The sequence below is a fragment of the Peromyscus leucopus genome, chromosome 3 (genome assembly GCF_004664715.2).
Source record: "Peromyscus leucopus breed LL Stock chromosome 3, UCI_PerLeu_2.1, whole genome shotgun sequence".
In the NCBI taxonomy this organism is placed as follows: Eukaryota; Metazoa; Chordata; class Mammalia; order Rodentia; family Cricetidae; genus Peromyscus; species Peromyscus leucopus.
In genome coordinates, this window is record NC_051065.1 from 68,726,850 (window position 1) to 68,754,529 (window position 27,680).

At 38.4% G+C, this 27,680-nt stretch overlaps 1 protein-coding gene across 5 annotated transcripts in view; it reads left to right on the top strand.

Annotated features, from left to right (window-relative positions):
* Window positions 1-27,680, top strand: part of LOC119086172 (MAGUK p55 subfamily member 6-like) — a 563,311-nt gene that overhangs the window by 528,444 nt on the left and 7,187 nt on the right. For all 5 annotated transcript variants that reach the window (XM_037203747.1, XM_037203746.1, XM_037203748.1 and 2 more), the window contains exons 2-3: window positions 5,831-5,949; window positions 23,721-23,873. In XM_037203747.1, coding sequence (XP_037059642.1) covers window positions 5,831-5,949; window positions 23,721-23,873 — 272 coding nt within the window. The remainder of the gene's footprint in view (window positions 1-5,830; window positions 5,950-23,720; window positions 23,874-27,680) is intronic.

Consider the following 27,680-nt stretch of genomic DNA (forward strand, 5'->3'; position numbering starts at 1 on the left):
ATACTTTAATATTTGGAGTATTCCTGTCTTCTGCTTAGGGCTTCTTTGTTTTGTTTTAAAACATGAAAGTACTTTATTGGAAGTTTGGGCATAAAAGGACTTTGGTGAAAAAACAAACAAAAAAACCACCCTTGTTTCTGTTCAAAACCATTAAATAGCAGAAGACACATCTGTAAGAAACAGTTCAGACTCTGTTGCCTATAATATTGGAGAGAAAGAACAGAATCCCTCACGTAGTCTGTTGGGTCCAGTCCGCTGTTACCCTTTGTTAAATGTCCTCAGGCTTCCTCTTTGTGCATGTGTCTTTAGAATAATGTAGCTGAAAAGAGATATGTATTAGGTTTTTATTAGAAATTCATCCAGTAGCTGACCATGTTGGCACAAGCCTTTAATTTCAGCACTCAGGAGGCAGAGTTTGAGGCCAGCCTGGTCTGCAGCGTGAGTTTCAAGACAGCCAGGGCTACACAGAGAAACCATGTCTCATAATTTTTTAAAAAATTATATTTAAATCTTATTTTAAAAAGTCTCATCAAGTGAAAAGCTAAGCTGGTGGGACAGGTCTGTATTTCTGTACTCAGGGTACAGAAACAAAATACAAGACCGGCCTGGTCTACATAGTGAGTTTCAGGACAGTCAAGACTACATAGTGAGACCTTGACTCAGAAGAGAAATGAGGAAAAGGGAGAGGAAAAAGAAAACACAAGGGAAGTAAAAATTAGTTAAGGATGATTGGTAGCTTTTATACTGTCAAGATATAATTATAATATAAACTCAAAATAAAAAAACTATAAATAAATAAAATCTGAGCTTCCAAAATGGGGGGGGGGAGGATTGGTACTTTATTAATGTTCTAATACTATTCCATATGATCAAAAGCAGTAGCAATGTATGAGGATCTTAAAAATAGTCCAGGGTGTGTAGTCTCTATCATTTTTCTACCTAGAGGTAGGTGGATCTCTGTGAGTTTGAGGCCAGCCTGGTCTATATATCAGGACAGCCTGGTCCATGTAGAGATTATGTCTCAATAAAAAGGAAAAGAAAAGAAGATAGAAATAGCAAGTGAAAGAAGGCTTGAGTAGCAAGTCTCCCCAAACAAAACAAAAACCTGTTTACAGATCTGATTAGGTGAAATGATTAAGAAATCTGGAATAGGTCCTACTAGGGAATGGGAAAGTGTTAGGAGATGGGCATGTAGGTGGAGTGCTGTTTTTTTTTTTTTTTTTTTTTTTTTTTTGTTTGTTTGTTTTGTGTGTGTGTGTGTGTGTGTGTGTGTGTGTGTGTGTGTGTTTTAATTTTTGCTCTTTGGGGGCCCCACCACCCAGCTCCCAAATAAATACATGGAGATTTATTCTTACTTATGAATGCCTGTCCTTTAGCTTGGCTTGTTTCTAGCCAGCTTTTCTTAAATTATCCAATCTACCTTTTACCTTTCTTTATTCTATATCTCTTGATTTCCTTCTTACTCTGAGTCTGGCTGTGTTGCTGTGTTGCTGGGTGGCTGGCCCCAGCATCCTCCTCTCCATTGTTTCATTCCTCCCTCTCACTCTTCTCTTATTTATTCTCTCTGCCTTCCAGCTCCACCTGTTTCTTTCTCCTGCCTATTGGTCATTCAGCTCTTTATTAAGACCAATCAAGTGTTTTAGACAGGCAAAGTAACACAGCTTCACAGAGTTAAACAAATGCAACATAAAAGAATGCAACACATCTTTGCATCATTAAACAAATATTTCACAGCATAAACAAATGTAATGCATCTTGAACTAATATTCCACAGCTTGGGTAGGCAGCATGAACAGAGAGAGCTGCATTTCATTATCAGCCCCTTATTTGTGTAGTCTGGCTTTTGATATTGGTGAAATTATTATGGCCACTCTATGTAGTTAAAAGGAAGATTTATTTAGTGGGTAACTTACAAAAAAGGGAAAGGTAGGTTGTGGGGCCTGGGGAAGGTATATCGAAGTCCAGCAGTGTTCTCTGGAGCTCTGCTTGGTCAACCTCCACCGTCTAGGGTCCCAGAACAGAGAGCACGCGCTGGCCCACCCAGATCTTGGGTCTCTTGGCCCCTCCCTTGGCCCCGCCTTGTAGGCATGACAATATATATATATATATATATATATATATATATATATATATATATATATATATATATATATATATATAAAGTTGTAACTATAACTGCTAGTCTTCAATTTCATCAAAGACCTGAGAAGGAATATAATGGTACCTGAGAAATGGTAGATGGATGCAAGTAACTTTCAGGAATCTTGCAAGAGTAGACCGAGACAGCTGGCAGCCTGGACAGTCACCTAATGTTTCTCAGCATTGTTGGTGCATTCAAATTGGCTACAGGCCTAGAGTATCTGACAGACCATTTTCAGAAGCAGGAATTCTGAAAGACCATCTTACCCTGTCTTGGCAGAGTACAGTGGTCACTTTTCTTGTGTCCTGCTTGTCCAGAAAGGACAGCATTGTATTCGTACTGTCAGCAGTCGAGGCAAGGGCAGTTCTTTGCCCAGTAGGCCATTTTGTGCCAAGAAGACAAACTTCCAAATGGAAATGTCTTAGAAGCCCAACATTCTCTCCGGTGCAGCCAGGAGCAATTGTGTCTCACATCAACAGAATTCTAAGTTATTTAAATGCCATATTTTCTAGGTCTATGAAGTGTTTGAAGATTACCTGTCCATCTGACCTATGTATCTGTAAATTTGGATAACCTAACTAGCATAACTATAGAGATGACAAGCATAGGTGACTATAAATCTGTAAGTCTTATCTACCTAAATAACCTAAGAACTGAGGCTTCATGTAAACAAGGTAAACAGTCTATAAGCAAATGTATGGTGAAGAACGATGACTTCAAAATTGTGATAGTACACAAGATATTTATAACAGAGGTAGGACTATATAGTGCGATATGCAGTATGACAGTAATCTTAAATAAATATCAATATACCAAATATCCTAAACAGAAGTAGAACATACATAAAGTATGACAGATATAAATTTACATTTGTATCAATATACAAATATTTCAAATAAGAGTAGAAATATATGTACATTATAACAAATTTAATTCTGTATTTGTATCAATATACAAATTTTCTTAAACAGGAATATAAAAATAGTTTACATTTGTATCAACATATAAGAATCCATAACAGTGCAAATTATCTAAGGCTGCTATTTTACTAAATTCGTTTACTAGTATATACAATAATCTACCATAATCCATTCCATTTCTTCTTTTACCTTTTTTTTTTTCAAGAATACTGAGTCTAATTTTCTTCCACCCCCAACCCTGTAGCCATCATCCATAACCCTGAGAATTATGAAACCTAAGGGAGAAGGGGCGTCGTTTTCTTAGAATTGCTTCCTGCTGTTTAGGGGGTGATGTTATCTCTGTTGGGTACTGTGAGAAAACTCAGATAGTTAAATCTCAGTTAGACTAACTGTAGGTTCTGCAGCAAGTCTTAGAGTAATGGGTAAGATTGTCTGAAATTCTGGCAAGAAGTGTAGTATGATGATGATTAGCATGGTATCATTCTGGATTGGGTAGAGTTGTTGTTGTTGGGGCCCCATCTTCCTTCTGGAGACTTCTGTGGCCTTGAACTCACAGAGATCCAGAGGGATTTCTGTCTCTGGAATGCTAGGATTAAAGGCGTGTGCTATCACTGCCTAACTAGTGGCTTTTCTGTTCTCTGACCCCAGATAAGTTTATTAAGGTACACTTCAGAGATTGTTATTGGAAAAACTTATTTGTTATCAAAATGGAAAGTTTGGATTTAAAGAGGACATAACATGTAAGAAAGGATTCTGAGAAATCAAGAGTAAGCATGGAGAGAATTAGAATCTTGAAGCCTCAATGGGGGTTGGAATTTCCAGATCAAAGCTGGAATGGCTACCCACTACATCTTGATGTTTGTGTTTTGTTAAAATGAAAATAATTGTGATTAAATAGCTACAGTATTAGTTTATTTTTAAAGAAACATCAAAATGAGCTAAAATGGTAAAATTTAGGAATGTGATATCTATTAAGAACAGGAGTTTGTGTTAACATTTTATATATGTTTAATTGACCCAGCACGGTTTTATATGACTAGTCGTCCAGTTGTTAGGGGGAAGAGCTTTCTTTTATTGAAAGTCTTGTAACGCTGGCCGATAATCTGTGGATTTACTTCTGGAGTTTAACTATTTCTGTATTTGTACTAGTGCCACACAGTTGTGATTGCTGTAGCTTTTGGACAGGTTTTGATTGTCCTCGGGGCCTAAGCACAGGATGTCCTTCCATTTATTGAGGACTTTATTCATTCTTTAATGTTTTGTGAGGTTTTTACATAAATATTCATTTTTAGGGGTGTGTGTGTGTGTGTGTGTGTGTGTGTGTGTGTGTGTGTGTGTGACAGAGAGAGAGAGAGAGAGAGAGAGAGAGAGAGAGAGAGAGAGAGAGAGAGAGAGAGAGAGAGATTGCATGTGTATGTGTGGCGGTCAGAAGACACTGGAAAGAATTGATTCTCTCTCCCACCACATATGTACCGGGATTGAACTCTGGTCATCAGGTTTGCTGGCATGCCTTTACTTGCCATCTAAGAGTCCCTCCCTCAGTTTACTACTTCTGTAAATGTGTTTGTTGTGTATTAGGATTTCCATATGTAAGAACTTATCATTTTAAAGGAAATAGTCACATTTAACCCCTTTCCTGGATGCTCTGGGTTTCTTTTTCTTATCTAGTCGACTGGTTAGAAACACTGCTGGTTTTACAGTAAAGGGGAAGCCATGCCTTGGTCCCTTCTAACATGGAGTGCTTTGCCATTAAGGATGGTGTAAGCTTCATATTTTTATAGATGTGAGATATGCTGTACTGGGTAAGGAATTTGTTTTGTAAGTTTTGTTAATGCTTTTAGGAGGAGGAGAGGGATTTGGGAGTGTTTTGTTTTTTCACATGAAATGTTTTGGATTTTGTCAAACACTTTCTTGTGTATCTGTTTCAAATGCCCTTGGGTTCTGTTCTATTATATTGATTGACTTTCTTATAGTGCATTCTTGGGATAATTTATTTATATTTGACATTTATGTACAATCCTTTCTATATATTTCTAGTTTACTTAGCTAGTATTTTATCTTTACATCTATATTTCTAAGTGATATTAGCTGTAATTTTCTTAAGAGTGAACTTGTCTGGGCTTAGAACCAAAGTACCTAGTTTCAGAGAATGAACTAACAAGAGTGCTCTTGCCGGGCATGGTGATGCCCGCCTTTAATCCCAGCACTCTGGAGGCAGAGGCAGGGGGATTTCTTGAGTTCCAGGCCATCCACAGCTACGTAGTGAAAACTTCTCTCAGCTTCCTCACCCCACCCCACAAAGCAGAGTGTTCTTACATTATTTGAAAAGTTTGTCAAGTTTTAGTTTTAATTCTGTTTTTAAATGTTTGGTGGAATTTACCAGTGATCTGATTTTGGGCGTACGGGAATTTTTTGTGTGTGTGTTTTATTAATTTAATCTTTATGCTTTGTATAAGTCTTCAGATTTTTCATTTCCTCTTAGGTAGTATCTTCAAATTTTGGTGGGGGGGAAGCTAATGAGTTTTAAGTATGTGTTTATTAAGTGTAGTCCTATAAAATCAAAACCATATATAAACATTGATCCAGTTCATGGGATCAATGTGAAACTCAGTGTTTAACAATTTATTTTTTTGAATAAGATTTTTCAAAAGAGTTTTGCTAATTTCTTTTTATTTGTATGGCTTTATACTCTTCCTCTATAATGGTCTGGAATTTGAGTATTCTTTTATTTATGTATTCACTAATTCTTATTTGGCTTTTGTCTCATCAGAAATGCAGCAAGTTTTGGAAAACCTAACGGAGCTGCCCACATCTACAGGAGCAGAAGAAATAGACCTAATTTTTCTCAAGGGGATTATGGAGAATCCTATTGTGAAATCACTTGCTAAGGTATACTAGTTTATTCATAAGATTACTGAAGGACTGTGAAAATGGTTTTTATGGAAATCTTTTCAGTGATCACCATTTTGGAATTTAGTTGATACACCTTTTTGCATAGTTAGCCAATAGCATGTCTCATGATGAAATGTTAATGTATGCAAAGGTAAGGTTTACTTGCCTTTTCTATTCTGCTCTTAGAAAACGGGATGACTCTTAGCTTTTGACCAGTACCTTATAGCTAGACAAGTCATAACAGCACAGGGCTGAGCTGGAACCTGGGAAAGGGATTTTGATTCTGTCTTTACTTTCAACCAGCAAGGTATTGTTTTTTTTTTTTTTTAAAAAGAAAAAAAAAAAAACATTGTAGCTTAATACCTGTTTACTTAATTAACTTATACCTGTTAATTTGAATTTTTAATCACTTTTTTTAGTTCTTTTATTTAATTTTATTTTTGAAATTTTAGATTTTTCTTTTGTAACCCTCATATTTTAGATGTGTTTTCTTAATCAACTCTGGAGCAAACTTTATTAACTCACTTAATACACACATACTTTTTTACAGTCATATTTGTAGTTCTGTTTTATTTCACTTAAAATTTCTGAATAATACTTATTTGAACATCCAAGGAAGCTCAGTATATTTCTTGCTTGTTTCACACCCTGCTGGCTCACACCTTAGAGTTGACTGTTCCAGGGGCTTTTGCTTTTAGAAAACCATTCTGATGGTCTTCCAGCTCCTTTCATGGATCCACCTTCTCCCTTTTGTTTTTCATTGTACTATTCGAATGCTGATCTCACCTAGGTGGGTTTTTTGTTTGTTTTTTATCTATTGTGTTTTAAGGCTTCTGAAAACAATTTTTCCTTTTCCATTGGTGAATACTGAGTTAATGTGGCTCCTTCATCATAGTTACTCAAGATGAGCTCGTGTAGTAAAAACATATTTTCATAATTGTATATATTTAATATTGCTGTATTTTCATAATATAAAGGATAGTATTTACTTTCATATTCTGACTTCTTGTCCTATACCTTACCAGCTTGTGTTGAGGTACAGCTTCAGGGCCTGTGGAAGTAAAGAGGAGCTATTTAAGCCCATACTGAAAATGGATTGCCTTGAACTCCTGTTGGTACTCTTGTTCTACTCTTTCCTTATCTTACACTGTTGATTGTTACTTTTATTGTCTCTGAATCACTTTTGTACCTGCTCTCATGTTTAACTTAAGGCTTTTATGTAGAGTTAGAAATTTTAATAACATGTCAGACATTTTACAGTATGCTTGTAGTTTCCTAAGGTCTTTAAAATGCACTAGAGTAAATGAGAGGGATAAGGGTTAAGGGTTAGGACAGGTATCCTGTGGGAGCCCACAAAAGTTTCCTAGTGAGATCCGAGCTTGCTTTACACAACAGGGCTGCATAAGGGGATGGATGGACCACGTGCACGGTTACCAGGTGTTTGGAAGGGTCTGCACTTGGTTGTGCTAGGGAGCGGTCTTTTGCTCCACCCCTTGGCATTTCTATAAATAGCCCTTTAGAAGATACAGAAGGGGCTGCTGGGTTTTGACCCAGGCCCTCTTGAGGCTATCCTGTGTTTCTATCTGTCTCTCCCCTCCATATTTCTATCTAAATATTTCTTACTTCTCCCTACTTAAGAGTACCCTGGAGGGGGAAGTGGGAGCTGGTCTCCCACAGTATTCTAACCTTGTCTTTTAAGTTCTGTGCTCTATTTATTCTAACGTGGAGTGATTTGTGTGTATTTATTCCCAACAACTTCTATGAGTGAAAAATGGATTGGTTTGTGCAACCTATAACGGACTTTCAGGGGATCACCAGATCACCATTCTTAGCAGTTGAAATAGTTGGTTTACTTTGGAACACATGAGGAGCAACTGTACTCCTTTTGATTAAAAGTAAAGGCTGGGCAGATAACTCCGGGTAAAGTGCTGTGCAAGTGTGAGTACCTGAATGCAAACCTTCCAAACCCACCTAAAGCCTGGAGTAGCTGTGTGTGTGTGTGTGTGTGTGTGTGTGTGTGTTTAAGAAGCAGCAGCAGCAGCATCAGAGAGAGAGAGAGAGAGAGAGAGAGAGAGAGAGAGAGAGAGAGAGAGACTTTGTTTCAAATAAGGTGGAAGGCTGATACCCAAATTGGTCTCTTCACCTGCTCTGTGGCATAGTGGGTATATGTACTTGCTTCGTTGCTCTCTCATGTCCCTCCCCGTCTAGTGTCTCTCTCTTACACACACACAGCATAGGTTCACAAAAGATGGGGAAAAAAACATAATCGATCAATGATATTCAACATTGACGCAGATTTTTAATAAAAGCAGTGGTAAATACTCATATAGCCTAAAGAATTTGTAGAGTGAAGGGGGAATTTCTGCTTCTAAGTAAGTCACAGCAATCCATTTCTCTCATTGCAACAATAAAAAATGGAAGAGAGGAGCTAGACATGCTGAGAGGCAGGATTATGTGACTGATACTCAGCAGAAAACAGCAGAAGTGGTACTGTGAATTTCCCTTTCAGTAGAATTTGTCAGTAAGAACTTGAACATGGCATTAGCCCATCTTAACAGACAAGAGAAAAAGAGAAGACATGTAAAATACTGACAATAGAGAATCTGAATCAAATCCAATTGACATTTTAACACTCAAGTAGAGTATTTGAAATGATCTCATTTGATGGGTTTAAGTATTAGAAAACTAGATAACAGAAGGAGAGAATCGGTAAATCTGGAAATAGATCAACTGAAAGACTCCAGATGAAATTCATAGAGAGTCCAACCAAAATATAGAATAGTGAATGTTCTTGTGTGTGAGATGCACACACAAGCTCTAATATGTGTGTGTATTTTCCATCCCAGACAAGAACAGGGAGAGAAAGTAGAAACGGTTTAAAGTGTGCTAATCGGAAAGTTGATGAGTGTTAGGTCTCAGAACATTGACAGATGGCTGACTGAGGTGCCTGTTTGACACATCAGAGTGGACGCTGGCTCCCAGGTTCTCCAGCATCCCCAGCCTCGTAAGTGCAGAGTCCTTCTGACTGGCGTGCCCTGTCATCTACCCAACACCCCTCCGGCCTTTGAGCTGCTCTTTCTCCAGCGTCTCTTCCCATGTAACTTGCCATTTTGGCTCCCTGGCCTCTTGACTCCTGGTCCCCTCTCCTGTCCTCCTCTCTTCCTCTCCTGTGCATCCCCACACCCAACGTGGCCTGGTTCAGTCTGATGACCTGGTTCATTATGGACCCTTCTACATGCCTCTGGCTGTTCTTTCCCTCATATCTACAATAAATGACAATACCTTGGAGCAGTCATGTCCTCATTTTCGTTCAGTGAGTAATATAAACTGACAGATTCAAGAAGCTAGGTGAGAAATAAAAAGAAAACATCTAAATCTTGAAATTTAAATACAAAGTAAAATTTATAAAGATGAGAGAAGAAAGACAATTAGGAAAACATGGGTAATAATAAAACAGGAATTCTGAAATTCCTAATGAGGAATTGAGATTTTTTTTCTGATAACAAAAAGGAAACACCAACAACTTTGTGTTCCTTTCCAGCAAAAACAACCTTCAAATACTAAATAAGATACTTTTTTCCAGACAAAGAAAATGAATCTTTATTCTACAAAAAAATACAAGAGAAAGTTCTTCTGACAGAATGACAAAGGAAAGGGATCGTTTGTGGATAAACATAAAATATGCTTTTAAGATGAAGCACTGCCGTATAACATAAATACTGCACATGTGTACGTGTGCATATAATAGCTTCAAAAGAGGAAGGACTTAGGTGTACTGGCCACACCTAGAAAAGCAGTACACCCGGAAAAGCAGAGTCAAAATCATCTTTAGGAAAATCCCCAAATTGTTAGAAATTAAATACTATCTCTTAGTTAGGGTTTCTATTGCTGTGATAAAACGCTGACCAAAAGTAATGGGGAGGAAAGGGTTTATCTCATCTTACACTTCAAACAACAGTCCATCACTGAAGGAAGTTAGGACGGCAACTTGGAGGCAGGAATTGAAGCAGAAGCCATGGAAGACTGCTACTTACTGGCTTGTTGCTCCTGGCTTGCTTAGCCTGCTTCCTTACTGCAGTACCACTTGCCCAGTGGTAGCGCCTCCCCAAGTGGGCTGGCCCCACCACATGAATCCATCAAGGAAATACCTCACATGCTTGCCTCCAGGCCAGCCTTATGGAGGCATTTTCTCAGTGAGATGCCTTCCTCCCAGATGACTCTAGCTTGTGTCATGTTGACAATAGACTAATAAGGTTGGCTGTTAAAGAACCACGAGTGAAGGGGGAAATCACAAACAAAATATTTTGAACTGAGTGAGGAAATGCAAATGATGACAAAACTTAAAATGTGCTACAAAGCAAAACTTAAAGCAAATACCTGTGTTAGAAAATAGCAATACCAAGTGAGCAAATATAACACAAGATGTACAGAAAGAAGTGGGCAGTAAAAACATGGCATAAAAAGATAGACAAAAATGTCACAACTTAGGATAATATATTAGTAAAGTTGATAGACCTCCAACTACAGAAAAATTACTCAAGGATTTAAAAAAAAGAGGACACCACAGCAAATCCACAGACATTGTTGCAAGGATAAAAAGAAGTGTATGACCTGGAGCTGGAGAGATGGTTCAACAGTTAGGAGCAGTGTCTGCTCTTCTAGAGGATCCAGGTTTGAGTCCCAACACATAGATCATAGCTTCCAACATTCTGTAACTCTGGTTCCAGGGCATCCAATGCCCTCTTCTGGCTTCCCGGGGCATGAGGCATGCATGTACACAGACATATATGTAGACAAAATACCCACACATATAAAGTAAACATTTATCTTTTTTTTTTTTTTTTTTTTTTGGTTTTTCAAGATGGTTTCTCTGTGTAGCCCTGGCTGTCCTAAACTCACTCTGTAGACCATGCTGGGAGATCCACCCTGCCTCTGCCTTCTAAGTGCTGGGTTTAAAGGCAGGTACCACCACCACCACTGAGCTTAACATTTCTTTTTAATTGTAAACAATTTTGTGACCATGACTGTGACAACTTAAGTGTAACTTAATTTCTTGAAAGAAGCCTCACATAAGAGATAACTTCAGTAGCTCTGTATCTAGTTTTCAAACTTGGATGTTTGAAATTTAAAACCATTGTACAAAAGGAGCTTCAGATATTTACCACAAATTCTACCACACATTTAATGAAGAAATAATACTAATTTTACATAAAGACTTTCCCTCATTCTGTGAGTTTTCTTGTTCAGTCACTTTTTCCTTAGCTGTATAGATACTTTTTAGTTTTATGAGATCCCAGTTGATTGTTGGCCTTAACCCCTGGGCGGATGAAGTCTGTTCAGAAAGTTCTTTACTACACCTGTATCTTGTAGGGTACTGCCTATGTTTTCCTTTTGGATTTTCGGTGTTTCAGGTTTCAAATGGACGTCTTGGATCTAATTTTTTTGTGAGGAGAGAGATACAGTCCTTTTTCATGCCTTTGCATATGGACATTCGGTTTTCCCTGCACCATTTGTTGAAGAAGCTGTCTTTTTTCCATATCACATTTTTTGCCTTATTGTCAAATATCAGATGGCTATAGTTATGAGAACTTAGGTTGGGTTTTTTATTTTATTCCATTGGTCTGTATGTCTGTTTTTGTGCCAGTACCATATTGTTTTTAATCACTGTCGCTCTATACTATGTCTTAAAGTATGAACTAGCAAGCCCTCCAGCATTCTTTCTGCTCAGGATTACTTTGGCTATATGGAGTCTTTTCTGATTCCATGCAAATTTTGGTTTAGTTTTGTTTTTTCCCTGTGTTTGTGAAGACTGTTGTGGGTATTTTAATTGAGATTGCATTGAATCTGTAAATGATTCTTAATAGGATGTTCATTTCACAACATAAATTCTACCATTCCATGAGCATGGGATGTCTTTCCATCCTCTAGAATCTTTCTTCAGAGATTTGAAGTTTTCATTGTAGAGTCCTTTTAACCTCACTGGTTAGGTTTATTTCTTGATATGTTATTGGCTTTGATGCTATTGTAAATGGGAGTGTGTCTGTGGTCTTTTTTTTAGTGTGTTTGCTGTTGGTATAGAAAAGCTACTGATTGTTATAAGTTGATTTTGTACCCTGCCATTTTGCTGAATTGTTAATTGTTTCCAGAAGTTTTCTGGTGGAATTTTGGGCATCTCTTAGGTATAATATCATCTGTATGCAAATAGAACTAATTTCACTTCGTTTTTTCTTATTTGTACACTTTAATTCCTTCTCTTGCCTTATTGCTCTGGCTGTTGCTTACAGCACTATATTGAAAAGGAGTGCTTTTACTATGTTGAGGTATTTTCCCTCCAGTCCTCCTCTGTCTAGGACTTTTTATCATTAAGGCATGTTGGATTTTGTCAAAGGCCTTTTCTGGTTCTATTGAAGTGATCAGTGATTTTTGTCTTTTAAGTTCAATTTTATGAGTTCTTACATATATTGACATTAAGTGTGTCGACCTGACTCTGCATTGATCTTTTTTGGTATGTGCTTGTAACTCAGTATGCTAATATTTATTGAGGGTTTTGTATCTTCATCAGAAATACTGCTATGTGGTTTTGTTTTTTTGTTGTGTCTTTATCTGGTTTGGGTATTAGAGTAATACTAGCCTCATAAACAAGTTTGGGAGTGTTCCTTCTGGTTTCTTCTTTCTTCTCTCTTCTCTCTCTCTCTCTCTCTCTCTCTCTCTCTCTCTCTCTCTCTCCTTTTTAAGAGTTTAAGAAGGATTAGTTACAGTTCTTTCAATTCTGGTAAATTCTGAATATAAAACCAGTAGCATAGACACTGAGATCAACGTTTAATAAATAGGAACTTCTGAAACCGAGAAGCTTCTGTAAGGCAAAGGACACAGTCAATAAGACAAAACAACAGCCTGCAGAATGGGAAAAAGACCTTCACCAACCCCACATCTGACAGAGGACTGATCTCCAAATTATACGAAGAACTCAAGAAACTAGACATCAAAATACCAAATAATCCAATTAAAAAATAGGGTACTGATCTAAACAGAGAATTCTCAACAGAAGAATCCCAAATGGCTGAAAGACATTTAAAGAATTGCTCAACATCCTTAGTCATCAGGGATATGCACATCAAAATGACTCTGAGACACCATCTTACACCTGTCAGAATGGCTAAGATCAAAAACACTGAAGACAGCTTATGTTGGAGAGGATGTGGAGCAAGGGGAACACTCCTCCACTGCAAACTTGGGAGTGCAGACCTGTGCAGCCACTCTGGAGATCAGTGTAGTGGTTTCTCAGAAAATCGCCAGTCAAATCTATCTCAAGACCCAGCAATACCACTCTTGGGCATATACCCAAAGGATGCCTGATCATACCACAAGGACACTTGTTCAACTGTGTTCAGAGCAGCATTATTCATAATAGCCAGAACTTAGAAACAACCTAGATGCCCCTCAACTAAAGAATGGATAAAGAAAAATGTGATACCAGCCAGACGGTGGTGGCGCACACCTTTAACCCCAGCACTCAGAAGGCAGAGGCAGGCAGATTTCTGTGAGTTTGAGGCCAGCCTGGTTTACAGAGTGAGTTCCAGGAAAGGCTCCAAAGCTACCCAGAGAAACCCTGTCTAAAGCACACACACACACACACACACACACACACACACACACACACACACACCTCAAAACAAAAAAGTAAAGAGAATATGGTACATTTACACAATAGAGTATCGCTCAGCGGTAAGAAACAATGACATCATGAAATTTGCAGGCAAATGGATGAACTAGAAAATATCATCCTGAGTGAGGTAACCCAGTTCCAGAAAGACAAACATGGTGTGTACTCACTCATAAGTGGATAGTAGATGTTAAAGCAAAGGATAACCAGGCTACAATCCACAGCCCTAGAGAAACTACGGTAACAAGGAGGGACACATGAATCACCCTGGGAGGGGAAATAGATGAGATCCCCTGGGTAAACGGTGGACAGGGGTTGGGGGTGGGAAGGTTGGGATGGAAACTTGAGAGATCAGAATGGTTGAGGGACAGATAAGGAGGGCAACGAAAGAGATTCTTGATAGAGGGGGCCATTATGGAGTTATGGAGAAACCTGGTGCCAGGGAAACTCCCAGGAATCCACAAGGATGACCCCAGCTAAGACTCCCAACAATGTTAGAGAGGGTGCCTGAACTGGCCTTCTCCTGTAATCAGATTGGTGACTACCCTAATTGCCATCATAGAACCTTCATCCAATAACTGATGGGAGCAGATGCAGAGATCCACAGCCAAGCACTGGAAGGAGCTCTGGGAGTCCAACTGAAGAGAGGAGGAGGAATTATATAAGCAAGGGGGCGGAGTCAAGATCATGACAGGGAAACCCACAGAGACAGCTGATCTAAGCTCATGGGAGCTCAGATTCTAGACCAACAGCTTAGGGAGCCAGTGTGGGACTGACCTAGGTCCTCTGTATGTGGGTGACAATTATGTAGCTTGGTCTGTTTGTGAGGCCCCTAGCAGCGGGACCATGATCTGTCCCTGGCACATGAGCTGTCTTTTTGGAACCTTCTCTTTATGGTAGGATGCCTTGCTCAGCCTTGATGCAGTGGGGAGGAAGTTGGTCCTGCCTCAACTTGATATGACAAGCTTTGTTGATTCCCATGGGAGGCTTTACCCTCTCTGAGGAGTGGATGGGGTGGGTTGGGGTTAGACTGGAGATGGGAGGAGAAGAGGGAGAGGAAACTAGTTGGTATGTAAAATAAATAAATTAAAAGTTTAAAAAGGATTAGTTACAGTTCTTTCAAATTCTGGTATATTCTGTGACTCCATCAGGGCCTGGAATATTTTAGACAGAAGGTTTTTTATTACTGTTTCAATATCCTTTATTATAGGTCTGTTTAGGTTGTTAGAGTTTCTATTGCTATGAAGAGATGTCATGACCACAGCAACTCTTATAAAGGAAAACATTTAATTGGGTGGCTTATAGTTCAGAGGTTTAGTCCAGTGTCATCATGGTGGACCTGACTGTGTGCAGGCAGACGTGGTGCTGGAGATGGAGTTGAGAGTTCTACATCTTTGATCCGTAAGCAACAGGAAGTGAACTGAGACACTGGGCATGGCTTGAGCATATATGAGACCTCAAAGCTTGCCCCCATAGTGACACACTTCCTCCAACAAGGCCACACCTCCTAATAGTGCCACTCCCTTTGGGGGCCATTTTCTTTCAATCCACCATAGTCCTTTCCTGGCTTAACTTTGATATTTGGTTAAAACAAAAATTCATCCAGTTTTTAAAAATAGATCTATCAACTTAATGAAGTACAAGTTTTTAGAATATTCCCATATGATATTATGTATGTATCTTAGGTGTCTGTTAATTTCCAATTCTGTTAATTTGGATCATCTCTTCCTTTCTTTTGCTTAATTGGGGCAGGTCTGTTGATCTTGTTTATCTTCTCTAAGAACAGATCTTGGATTAATTGATTCTTTGGTTTCTTTGTTTTTATTTCATTAATTTATGCTGAATTTGAACTTCTTTTGAATCTCTTGATTCCTTCTTTGACCCATTTATCATTCAATAATGAGTTGCTTAATCTCCATCATTATACACTGTCTGGAGTTTTGTTTGATGTCAATTTTTAGTCCACAATGGTTGGGTACAATATATGAAATTACTACAATATTTCTGTGTTTGTTAAGGTTTATTCTGTGTCCCAGCACATAGATGTCAGAGCTTCCATGTGCTGCTGAGTAGAATGTATACTTATTCTTTGGCATTTAGATAGAACATTCTGTAGATATCTGTTGAGTCAATTTGATGTAAGATGTTTAATTCTGAGGTTCCTCTGCTTGTTTATTGTTTAAACGACCCTATTTACTGGAGAAAGTTGCTTTTGAAATCACTTAAATTATTGGCTTTGTTTAGTCTGTGTCTTTAATTCCATTAGTATGCTTTTCATGAAATTAGATGCCAGAGTTTGTTGCCTATATATTTGTCATTGTGATTTTTACTGAGTAATTGATCCCTTGATTAGGATTCAATATCCTTTGTTTTTCCTACTTACTTTTAGTTTAAAAATCTTACTTTGTCAGATATTAGGATGACAATGCTTGATTGTTTCTTGATTCATTTTCTTGGAATACTTTATGTCCTTTCACTTTAAGGTGATGCCTATCTTTAAAGCAGAGTTTCTTGTGGACAACAAATTTTCTTCAATCAGCCTGTTGTTTTTGAATGGAAAATTAAGGCCATTAATATTTAGTTATTTTTAAATGTGTTTGTTAATTGTGGTCATTGGGTTGCTACTGGTTTTGTTTGTTTTTTTCTTGGCTTTTGTTTTGTTTGGTGTTAATGACTAACAAGTTTGATGAGAGGCACTCTGTCTGGCCATTCATATTTTTGTTTTGTGATTTGACCTGGGAGTGTGGACTTCTTTCTTTGGTTGTGTGTCTGATGTGATAATCTGCCTTCCTTAAATTGGGCCAGTACTGGAGATACCTGGCCTGAGCTAGGCCAGGTTAAGCTGTTGAATTAACTATTTAATTGGTCCAGGGAAAGATGGCTCCCAAACACAGGTTTGGAGCTGGCCTATGAGTGCGGAGATGGCAACAGTCAGAGGGAGGATGGGAGAAGAAAGGAGCCTCTCTCCAGTCACAGGTGGCTCTTGAGAGAAAAGATTTGAAGCCACAGATCTGGAGCTAGGTCTCTGATGTAGAGATGACTACAGGCACAGTGTTAAGGAAGTTAAGGAGATAAAAAAGGAAGTGACGTCCCCCAGCGAAGGTGTCACAGCAACAGGAATGTCCTGGGCAATAATCTGAACTTGGCTTGTGCTAGGTTGGGGAAGGGCAGGAAAAGAAAGAAGGACTTACTCATATTTCCTAGTTGCTTTTCTTCACCTTGAAAAGATCATGACCAAGTCATCTTACAGAAAAAAGAATTTATTAAGGTTTACACTTACAGAGGGTGAGTTCATGGCCATCATGGTGGAGAGCATGGCGGCAGGCAGGCAGGCAGGCATGGCACTGGAACAGTAGCTGGGAGTTTACATCTGATCCACAAACAGGAAACAGAGAGAGCTAACTGGGAATATGGGCTTTTGAAACCTCAAAGTGAAACACCTCCTCCAATAAGGCCACACCTCCTAATCCTTCCTAAACAGTTCTACCACTGCGGTACCAAACATTCAGATATATGAGTTTGTGGGGGCCATTCTCATGCAAACCACCATACCAGGACAGGTAGTTCCTGAACACAGAGGGTTCTTGGATTCCTGGGACTGTAACTAGACTCAGGCCATACTTACCCTCTTTTTAAAAATTTTTTAAAAATTTAGTTTTCTTCTCTGATTATGGAGTTATAATGGTGTTTTATATATTTTAGATACAGTAAGTTTTTTTGTGACAGACAAACACTACTTTGATAAGTATTGCTTTTAAAAATAAGTTTTTGTGAAGGTAAGGAAACCTTGAGTAAATGTGTTTTGTTGACATGGTGTGGCCATGTCAAGGATTCCAATGCCTCAGCCCCACTGAAGTGGGAAAGCCTTTTTCTGATAAGACCCTGAAAGACAGCAGAACCTTCCTTGGGGTTCTGAATGAGAACATTGATGGTATGTGCAGAAAATGCCCATCGTAGCTTTCTCCCCCAAAATGTTTCATCACCTGAAAACTGCTCCCCTGCGGAGACTGCTCCTGCTGAGATCAGCTAACCACTGAGCTGCTGGGGCGCTGCAGCTTCTCCAGTGGAGAGCCCAGGCTACTTGATCCCAGCTTGCTGTGTTTTCCCATGCCTGTCTTATCTTTTCCTTTTGTGTTTTGTTTGTTTGCTTGTTCGTTTTTGTTGTTTTGTTTTGTTTTTCGAGACAAGGTTTCTCTGTGTAACAGCCCTGGCTATCCTGGGACTCACTTTGTAAACCAGGCTGGCCTCAAACTCACAGATACCTGCCTGCCTTTGTCTTTTCTTTATTCTCTCACCTGAGGCCATGCAAGGACAGGCAAGTTTTGAAGCCAGGAAGTGTGATTTCCTTTCTTTATTATTTTCAGGGGTGTTTGTTTGTTTGTTTGTTTGTTTAGTGGAATTTGGGGGGGTGGAGTATGCTTGGGTCCTTGCAGTTATGTATGAATTTTAGAATTAGTCCGTCAGTTGCTACAAAGAAGTCACCTGTGTTTCCAATAGCTATTACAGTGAATAACATTTGGGAACTTAAAAGTTTCAAGCTGAGAGTTACTGTCATCTGTACTGGCTAGTTTTATGTCAACTTGATACAAGCTAGAGTCATCTGATAGGAGGTAACCTCAATTGAGAATATGCCTCCATAAAGTCAGGCTGTAGGCAAGCTTGTATAGGGCATTTTCTTAATTAGTGATTAATGGGAGAGAGCCCAGCCCATTGTGGATGAAATTTCTTCTAGGCTGGTGGTCTTGGGTCCTATAAGAAAACAGGCTGAGCAAGGCATGGGAAGCAAGCCAGTAAGCAGCTCCCCTCCATGGCCTCTATATCAGCTCCTGCCTCCAGGTTCCTGCCCTGTTAAATTTCAGCCTTGGCTTCTCTCAGAAGACTAGGACTCAGGTTATGTAAGCAAAACAACCCCTTTCCTCCCCAAGTTGCTTTTGGTCATGGTGTTTAATCAAAGCAATAGTAACCTTAACTAATACACCATCTAACAGTGTTAAAACTTGTAATCTGGTTTACATTTGAATCTTTTAGTTTCTTTTAACAGTGTTTTATAGATTTGTAAGTTTTCCATTTGTTTTTTGAAAAGTACTCAAATGTTTTATTTTTGGTGCTATTATGAATGTTTTCTAAAATTTTATTTTCAGATTTCCCTCCTGGCATACAGAAACAGTTGATTTGCATATTGATCTCTTATTCTGCAACCTTGTTAAACTTGTGGATTTGAATTGTTTTTTAAGGTACTCCCTTGGGGTTTTGTAAATATGAGACAGTGTCATATGTGGGTAAAAGTAGCTTTGCCTCCCCACCCCACCCCCAATTCTGGATATCTTTTGTCCCATGACTTATTGCCCTGACTAGAACACTCCAGTACAAGTACTTAACAGAAGCGAGTGTTCACCGTTTTTGTTTGTGAATCTTAATGGGAAGCATCGAGTCTCTGACTAACAGATATAATGGAGTTGTAGACCTATGTTGTGTATGATTCTGTATCACCACCTCAAGGCATCTGTATTCTGTGTGAAGTTAATGCCATGTTCCTCTATATGATCATTTTGGTATATTTTTATATGGCCTTTGTTATAAATTAGGCTATTAATATATAATCATGCTATGTCTCATTTTGTTCATAGTTACATCTTTAGGACAAATTCTTAGAAAAATCTCTTAATTTTGTATGATTTAATTAAATTGCTCATGTGTGTTCTCACTAGAAAAATGTATGAGAATGTCTTTTTCCTACTTTCTCACTAACTTGGTCTATTACCAAGGGATATTGACAATTTAATGAGAAGAAAAGGAATATTTTTGTATAGTTTTTATTTCTATATCTTTTCATTTGTTTAGAAGTTTTAATTTCCCTACCTGTGAATTTCTTGTTCATATTCTTAATTAGTTGGTTCATTGGTTTGTAAAAGGCCTTTATATAAAGAGAAATTATCCTTTTGCCTGTAATAGGACTTGCGTCTTGACTCTAGTTTTTGTGTCTGACATTGCTGATTCTTGATTAGAAGTGCTTAAATGTTTACATAGTTACATAAAGTTACACACTTGGATGTGTGTTGCAGCTTGATTTTTGTGTCATATGTTGTTTCCAACCCTAATATGACAAGATAACCTACATGTTTTCCCTGAACACTATTAAAGCCAGACTTTTTTTTATATCTTGCTTCTCTCTTAAAAAGAAAAAATGGCAAATTCCATTCTGTAATTACTAGCATCTATCTGTGTGGCTCTGATTCTGTTGCTATCATAGCATTTGTACTGATATGCTCTGTGATATAACTTAGCTAACAAAGTTTAAACTCCATTTGGACAGTGAGATGATTTCTAAAAAGTCCCTTTCTATTAGAGAGTTCCATTCTAGCTAGTATAGTCCTCCTCTTTTGTTTGAATCCAAGTTCTTTGTGTTTGATGTCACGTATGCACAGCAGGAAAGGAACATAGCTCTATGTTCTTGTTTCCATGCTCATTCAAGTTCTTATTTGGGGTCTTTGTAGACTTGTCTGATTTTGGGGATTTAAGATCAAATAAGGAATGACTACATACTTAGCCCTGCTGTAAGAAAATAGAAACAAAAAGTTTATGTATGAGCCTTGCTCTTTAAAGGTCAAAGCAAGGTCACAGACATTAAGTAACACTGCTACCTTACTAATGCTATTATTATTAGAAACAGCATTGGTTACTTAAATTTTTTTTTTTGTCTGCAATTATGTAAGAATAGGACTAGAGTAAATAGCCAGAAGTTCTAGAAGAAATTCTCAGCTTGTTTTTCTAATTTGCACCTGCTGACTAAGATCCGCAGAACTGGACTTACAAGAAGGCTAGTCCATATTTGTATCTGATCCTAGACTTTTACATCATCAGCATGGCAAGTTCTTTCCTACTTGTGACAGGTGAAATACTTTTTTATTGAGTTCTCCTGGCTTCCTAATAGGACCGTTTCTTAAAGGAAAAGACTTGTTTAATCAAACATGTGACTCATTTGCCCTTTAAATGGTTTGGTTTTTTTTGTTTTTTTGTTTTTTAAATACAGAGTCTCACTTTATAGCCTTGTTGCCTACCTGGAATTTGCTATGTAGACCAGGCTAGCCTCCTATGGTGGTGTGCTCTACTGCGACTGTCTCTTAACTGGTTTTTAGGGTTTCCTGTGACCCTTTTAGTTTGATGAATTAAGTTCAAGTTGGCACTTCCCTCCTGAAAATTACTAAATAAGTTTTGATGTTAAAGTTAATTAATGGTCTCAAGTTTTTTTCACAGTGCCTTAGAACTTTAATAACTATATATTACAACTATAGTCCTGTATTTCTGTTCTAGGAGAAAATGAAATTGATCTTAAAAAAAAAAAATTGGATGGAATCTCATGTCCCCAGTTGGCCTCAGACTCACTGTGTAGCTAAGAATGGCCTTGATCTGATCCTCTTGCCTCCACACTCAAGTGTTTTGGTTACAGGCATGTGTCATATTCCTGGATGTGAACTTGATCTTGAATACATTTCAGAAATTGGTTCTCCATTTTAATCTTACTATAGCCATAATTTCACTGAAACACTTCCTTAAAAATTTTTGTATTTTATATTGAGAGCCTTTATTTCCATAAAACCAATCTGTGATGAAGGAACTTTGGGTGTGTTTGGGTTACCTTCAAGTTCCAGCCTCACAGGAGACACTCCCTTGTCTGCCTGTAGTTTTTATCATGTTACCACTTTGCATCACCTAATTTGTAATAAAGGCATGCTGAGAGGAAGGGAGATGTATTATGAATATTCAAGTCAGCAATCATTTCTGTTCTGAAGGCCTGAATTTAAGCAGTCTACACGTAGCTTTATATATGTTAATTATGTGACTAACACAGGGGAACATTTAAAACCTGTTCACTTAGTTCTTGAATGTAGTAAACCAGTCATCATCCTGTTGTAGAGAACACAGAACCTTTACAGCTCTTCCTAAGAACAAAATCCTGCAAGGCAGAGGGGCAAGGTAGCCTTTGAAGCAGTGGAGGACCAGACACCTAAGGGAAGGGTTGTGAAAGAAGCAATGGCACACCTGTCCTGGAAGGGCTGGTCCTTACAGCGGCAGGGGAGGGGCCTTCAGGAAAGGGAGAGCTTCCCCGTCCTTACTCTTTGTTGCATTTTCTGGTTTTGTCGTTTTTTTTTCTTATCGAAGTCAAATAGAATTGTTTATTTAGATTATATTAGGTCGTTTGCATTTCCCCTTATGTTTAACCAAAGCTGCTGCTTCTTTATCAATCTGTTTCATAACTTCAGAAATGTTTTCTTCTCAGGTCTTTCTTACAATCTCTTCCAATTAAGAGTTTACTTTGTTGGGGGTGATGACTCAGCCTGCAGTCCCAACTACTCAGACAGATTCTGAGACAGAAAGATTTCTTGAGCCCACAGATCAAGGTCACTCTAGCAACATAGAAACTGTCTCTTAGAGGAAAAGGGAATTTGTCTAATGGTGGGGAGGGAGTACTCTTGTAAATCACCTTGAAAAAAAAAAGCATATGTAAAAAAATTATTATCATTTACAAGTTACAGATGTTGTATTTGGATTCTCAAGCATCTACTCTGATTAATGATCCATACAACATGGAAAACATCAAAGTAATAGGACACTGGAAATAGAGATTTCTATTCAGCATTTGTGAAAATGAATTACAAGAAATCAGTATAAAATCTGTCATCCTACTTGGTCTTCTGAATTAAGTCTTAGCCGTTACCTTTTCCCTGTCTTTAGAATTAGTGAGCAACTATTTGTCAAAAGAAAACCTAATGATGGAGCCTGTGTAGTCTTCCTTCTCAATTTGAATTCAGAATCCTGGTTTACTCCTATTATTTAAAAAAGGTTTGCAATTGAGATAGTATGAGAGCATAGAAAGAAGACTTTTTTTTTTTTTTTTGGTTGTGAGCCTAGCCTTTAATGGCTGAGCCATCTCTCCAGCCCAACTTTTTTTTTTTTTTTAAGGTACATATATGGAAGAGGTTGCCCTCTTAATCAAAGTATGAGATTTTTCAGACCTGCTCAAGAACTGCCTCCTCAAGTTGATATTTTAATGTTTCCATTACTAGCTATTGAACCCAATATGCATTAAGAAAGGACATTACCATTGAGCTATCCCTAGGCTAGATTTTCAAACATGAAAAGTACTAGCTTCAGGGTTCTGGAGTTTCCAAATGATTTTTGTTTTTGTTTGTTGTATGTGTGTATCTGTCTGGATTTTGTTTTCAAGATGGCACTTTTTGTAGCCCAGGCACTGCCCTCAAACCAGCCTGCCCTCCCAGATTCCCCGGTATTGGGGTTAAAAACATGCCAGTATACCTGACTCACTTCTTTTTTGAATGATTTTTAAAAAGAGTAACATGTATGATGGTTATGTTTTTATATTTTTATCCTTTATTGTTTACTTTAATAAAATATAACAGTATCCAGAGTTCAAGCCTCTGTTAAATATCTAGTTGGTGAGTAGAGTGTAGCATATGCATATGCTCTTTACATAGCATCTGGCCTATTCAGTTTTTTTTAGCAGTAATTATAAACAATGAGTATTTCATGGTGTTTAGGAATAAAGACCAAAGTCATTATATTTTATGCTGTATTTATAAAATCCATCTATTGCCTCTGATTAAAATATTAAATATAGCCAGGCGGCAGTGGCATACACTTTTAATCCCAGCACTCGAGAGGCAGAGCCAGGTGGATCTCTGTGAGTTCGAGGCCAGCCTGGTCTACAGAGCGAGATCCAGGACAGGCACCAAAATGACACAGAGAAACCCTGTCTCGGAAAAAACAATTTTATATATAATATATATATATTACTTGAGTAAATTAGACCTCTAATATCTTTTTCTTATATTTGTGCGTGCGTGCATGCCATGGTGCTTGTGGAGGTCAGAAGACACCTTTCAGGAGTCAGTTCTCTCCTGCCATGTGGGATCCAGTGATAGAACTCAGGTCCTCAGGCTTGGCAGCCAGTGCTTTCACCCCACTGACCACCTTGTCCACTCTCTAAGAAATATCTTGTAAAACTAAGAAAAATATAAACCAGTGAAATATTGGTTGGAACAAAACACATCAGCAATATTATGATAATCTATTGTTGTCTTTTCAGGCTCATGAGAGACTTGAAGATTCAAAATTAGAAGCGGTCAGTGACAATAACTTGGAATTGGTAAATGAAATCCTGGAAGATATCAGTCCTCTAATAAGTGTGGATGAAAATGTGGCAGAACTGGTTGGGATACTCAAGGAACCTCACTTCCAGGTAACCTGTCCCTGTCTTCTTCCCACAGTTTTCTCCTTCCACACTGAAGTAATGCAGTGTTGTGTAGGGCCTGTTTAAGAAGTCTGTAAGTCCTAAACTGGGTATTCTTTTGTTTGTTTCTTTTGTTTGTTTTGGGTTTTTTGAGACAGGGTTACTCTGTGTACTTTTGGTGCCTGTCCTGGAACTCACTCTGTAGTCCAGGCTGGCCTCAAACTCATAGAGATCCATCTGGCTCTGCCTCATGAGTGCTGGGATTAAAGGTGTGTACCACTACCGCTGCCGCCTGGTTTAGACTAGGTATTCTAATATCCTGATGTTAAAGGAACGTAAACACACATACATGGCTAAGTACATCACAAAAAAATGTACAGTGTGTGTCACAGAAAGAAATAACCTTGGCTTTTTTTTTAAATTTTATTTATTTTATTTTACAATACCATTCAGTTCTACATATCAACCACGGGTTCCCCTATTCTCCCCCTCCTACCCTCTCCCTTACCCCCAGCCCACCCCCCATTCCCACCTCCTCCAGGGCAAATCCTCCCCCGAGGACTGCGATCAACCTGGTAGACTCAGTCCAGGCAGGTCCAGTCCCCTCCTCCCAGATTGAGCCAAGCGTCCCTGCATAAGCTCCAGGTTTCAAACAGCCAACTCATGCAATGAGCACAGGACTTGGTCCCACTGCCTAGTTGCCTCCCAAACTGATCAAGCCAATCAGCTGTCTCACCTATTCAGAGGGCCTGATCCAGCTGGGGGCCCCTCAGCCTTTGGTTCATAGTTCATGTGTTTCCATTCATTTGGCTATTTTTTTTTCAATAATTGAGTAAAACCGAAATTTATTATAAGCCACAGTCGTCCTAGGGACCTCCATGCTATATATATAGCCTCCATGGTTCTATGGGTTGTGGTCTGATTGTTCTTTATTTTATATCTAGAATCCACTTATGAGTGAGTACATACCATGACTGTCTTTCTGGGTTTGGGTTACCTCACTCAGGATGATATTTTCTAGTTCATCCATTTGCCTGCAAATTTCATGCTTTCATTGTTTTTCTCTGCTGAGTAGTACTCCATTGTGTATATGTACCACATTTTTTTCATCCATTCTTCCGTTGATGGGCATCTAGGTTGTTTCCAGGTTCTGGCTATTACAGATAGTGCTGCTATGAACATAGCTGAGCATGTATCTTTATGGTATGAATCAGCATTCCTTGGGTATATGCCCAAGAGTGGTATGGCTGGGTCTTGAGTTAGTTTGATTCCTAATTTTCTGAGAAACCGCCATACTGATTTCCACAGTGGTTGTACAAGTTTACATTCCCACCAACAGTGGAGGAGTGTTCACTTTGCTCCACATCCTCTCCAACATTGACTGTCATTGGTGTTTTTGATCATAGCCATTCTGACAGGTGTAAGGTGGTATCTCAGAGTCGTTTTGATTTGCATTTCTCTGATGATTAAGGATGTTGAGCATTTCTTTAAATGTCTTTCAGCTATTTGTAGTTCTTGTTTTGTGAATTCTCTGTCTAGCTCTTTAGCCCATTTTTTAATTGGACTGTTCAGTATTTTGATGTCTAGTTTCTTGAGTTCTTTATATACTGTGGATATCAATCCTCTGTCAGATGTGGGGTTGGTGAAGATCTTTTCCCATTCTGCTGGCTGTCTTTTTTGTCTTATTGACTGTGTCTTTTGCCCTGCAAAAGCTTCTCAGTTTCGAGGGGTCCCATTTATTAATTGTTGTGCTCAGGGTCTGTGCTGTTGGTGTTTTATTTAGGAAATGGTCTCCGGTGCCAATGCGTTCAAGAGTGCTTCCTACTTTCTTTTCTATTAAGTTTAGTGTAACTGGATTTATGTTCAGGTCTTTGATCCACTTGGACTTGAGTTTTATGCATGGTGACAGATAGGGATCTATTTGTAATCTTTTACATATTGAGATCCAGTTATGCCAGCACCATTTGTTGAAGATACTTTCTTTTTTCCATTGTATAGTTTTGGCTCCTTTGTCAAAAACCAGGTGTTCATATGTGCATGGATTAATGTCAGGGTCTTCAATTTGATTCCATTGGTCGGTATGTCTGTTTTTATACCAGTACCAAGCTGTTTTTATTACTATAGCTCTATAGTAGAGTTTGAGGTCAGGGATGGTGATGCCTCCAAAGGTTGCTTTATCGTATAGGATTCTTTTAGCTATCCTGGGTCTTTTGTTTTTCCATATGAAGTTGAGTATTTTTCTTTCCAAGTCTGTGAAGAATTGTGTTGGGATTTTGATGGGGATTGCATTGAATCTGTAGATTGCTTTTGGTAAGATTGCCATTTTTACTCTGTTAATCCTACCTATCCATGAGCATGGGAGATCCTTCCATTTTCTGATATCTTCTTCAATTTCTTTCTTTAGAGATTTAAAGTTCTTGTCAAAAAGGTCCTTCACTTGTTTAGTGTTATCCCAAGGTATTTTATATTATTTGTGGCTATTGTAAAGGGTGATGTTTCTCTGACTTCTTTCTCAGCCCTTTTATCATTTATGTATAGGAGGGCTACTGATTTTTTTGAGTTGATCTTGTATCCTGCCACTTTACTGAAGGAGTTTGTCAGCTGTAGGAGTTCCCTGGTAGAGATTTTGGGGTCACTTATGTATACTATTATATCATCTGCAAATAGTGAAAGTTTGGGGGCTGGAGAGATGGCTCAGAGGTTAAGAGCACTGGCTGCTCTTCCAGGGGTCCTGAGTTCAATTCCCAGCAACCACATAGTGGCTCACAACCATCTGTGAGATCTGGCATCCTCTTCAGGCATGCAGGCAACATACAGGCAGAACATCGTAGACATAATAAATAAATAAATCTTAAAAAAAAAGAAAGTTTGACTTCTTCCTTGCAAATTTGTATCCCTTTGATCTCCTTTTGTTGTCTTATTGCTCTAGCTAGAACTTCTAGTACTATATTGAATAAATATGGGGAGAGTGGACAGCCTTGTCTTGTTCCTGAATTTAGTGGTATCGCTTTGAGCTTCTCTCTGTTTAATTTGATGTTTGCTGTTGGCTTGCTATAAATTGCTTTTATTATGTTTAGAAATGTTCCTTGTATTCCTGATCTTTCTAAGACCTTTATCATGAAGGGGTGTTGGATTTTGTCAAAGGCTTTTTCAGCATCTAAGGAGATGATCATGTGGGTTTTTTCTTTCAGTTTGTTTATATGGTGTATTACATTGACTGATTTTCGTATGTTGAACCATCCTTGCTCCCTGGGATGAATCCTACTTGGTCGTGATGGATAATTGTTTTGATGTATTCTTGGATTCGGTTTGACCTTGGCTTTTCTTTTGTGCTGTCAATTAGCCCTGACCATCAGAAGACATCCCAGGAATAATTCTCCTCACTTTGACAATGTTGATGCCACTTTTTTTTATTTGTTGATTTAGCATTTTTTTTTGTTCCTTTATTATTGGGTGAGGAGCATGTGCATGGTAGATACACAGAGGTCATAGGACACCCTGTGGGAGTCTGTTCTCTCCTTTTACCATGTAGATCCATCCCTGAGATTGAACTCAGGTGGTCAGGGTTGCTGCAGGAGCCTTTACCCTCTGAACCATCTTGATTCCCATTTTTTCTTCATTAATACCACTGTTTCTCATTCCTGCTTTGGCCTATTTTGGGCCATTTTTTTTTTTTTTTTTAGTATTGCTACAGTATCTAGGTGAATTCAATGATACCCATGATAAAAAAAGATGACAGGAAGTTTGCTAAGGATAGAAGCTGTTACATAGCATACTTTGTTCTATAGTTTTAAAAAATGAAAAAAAGGTGGGAAA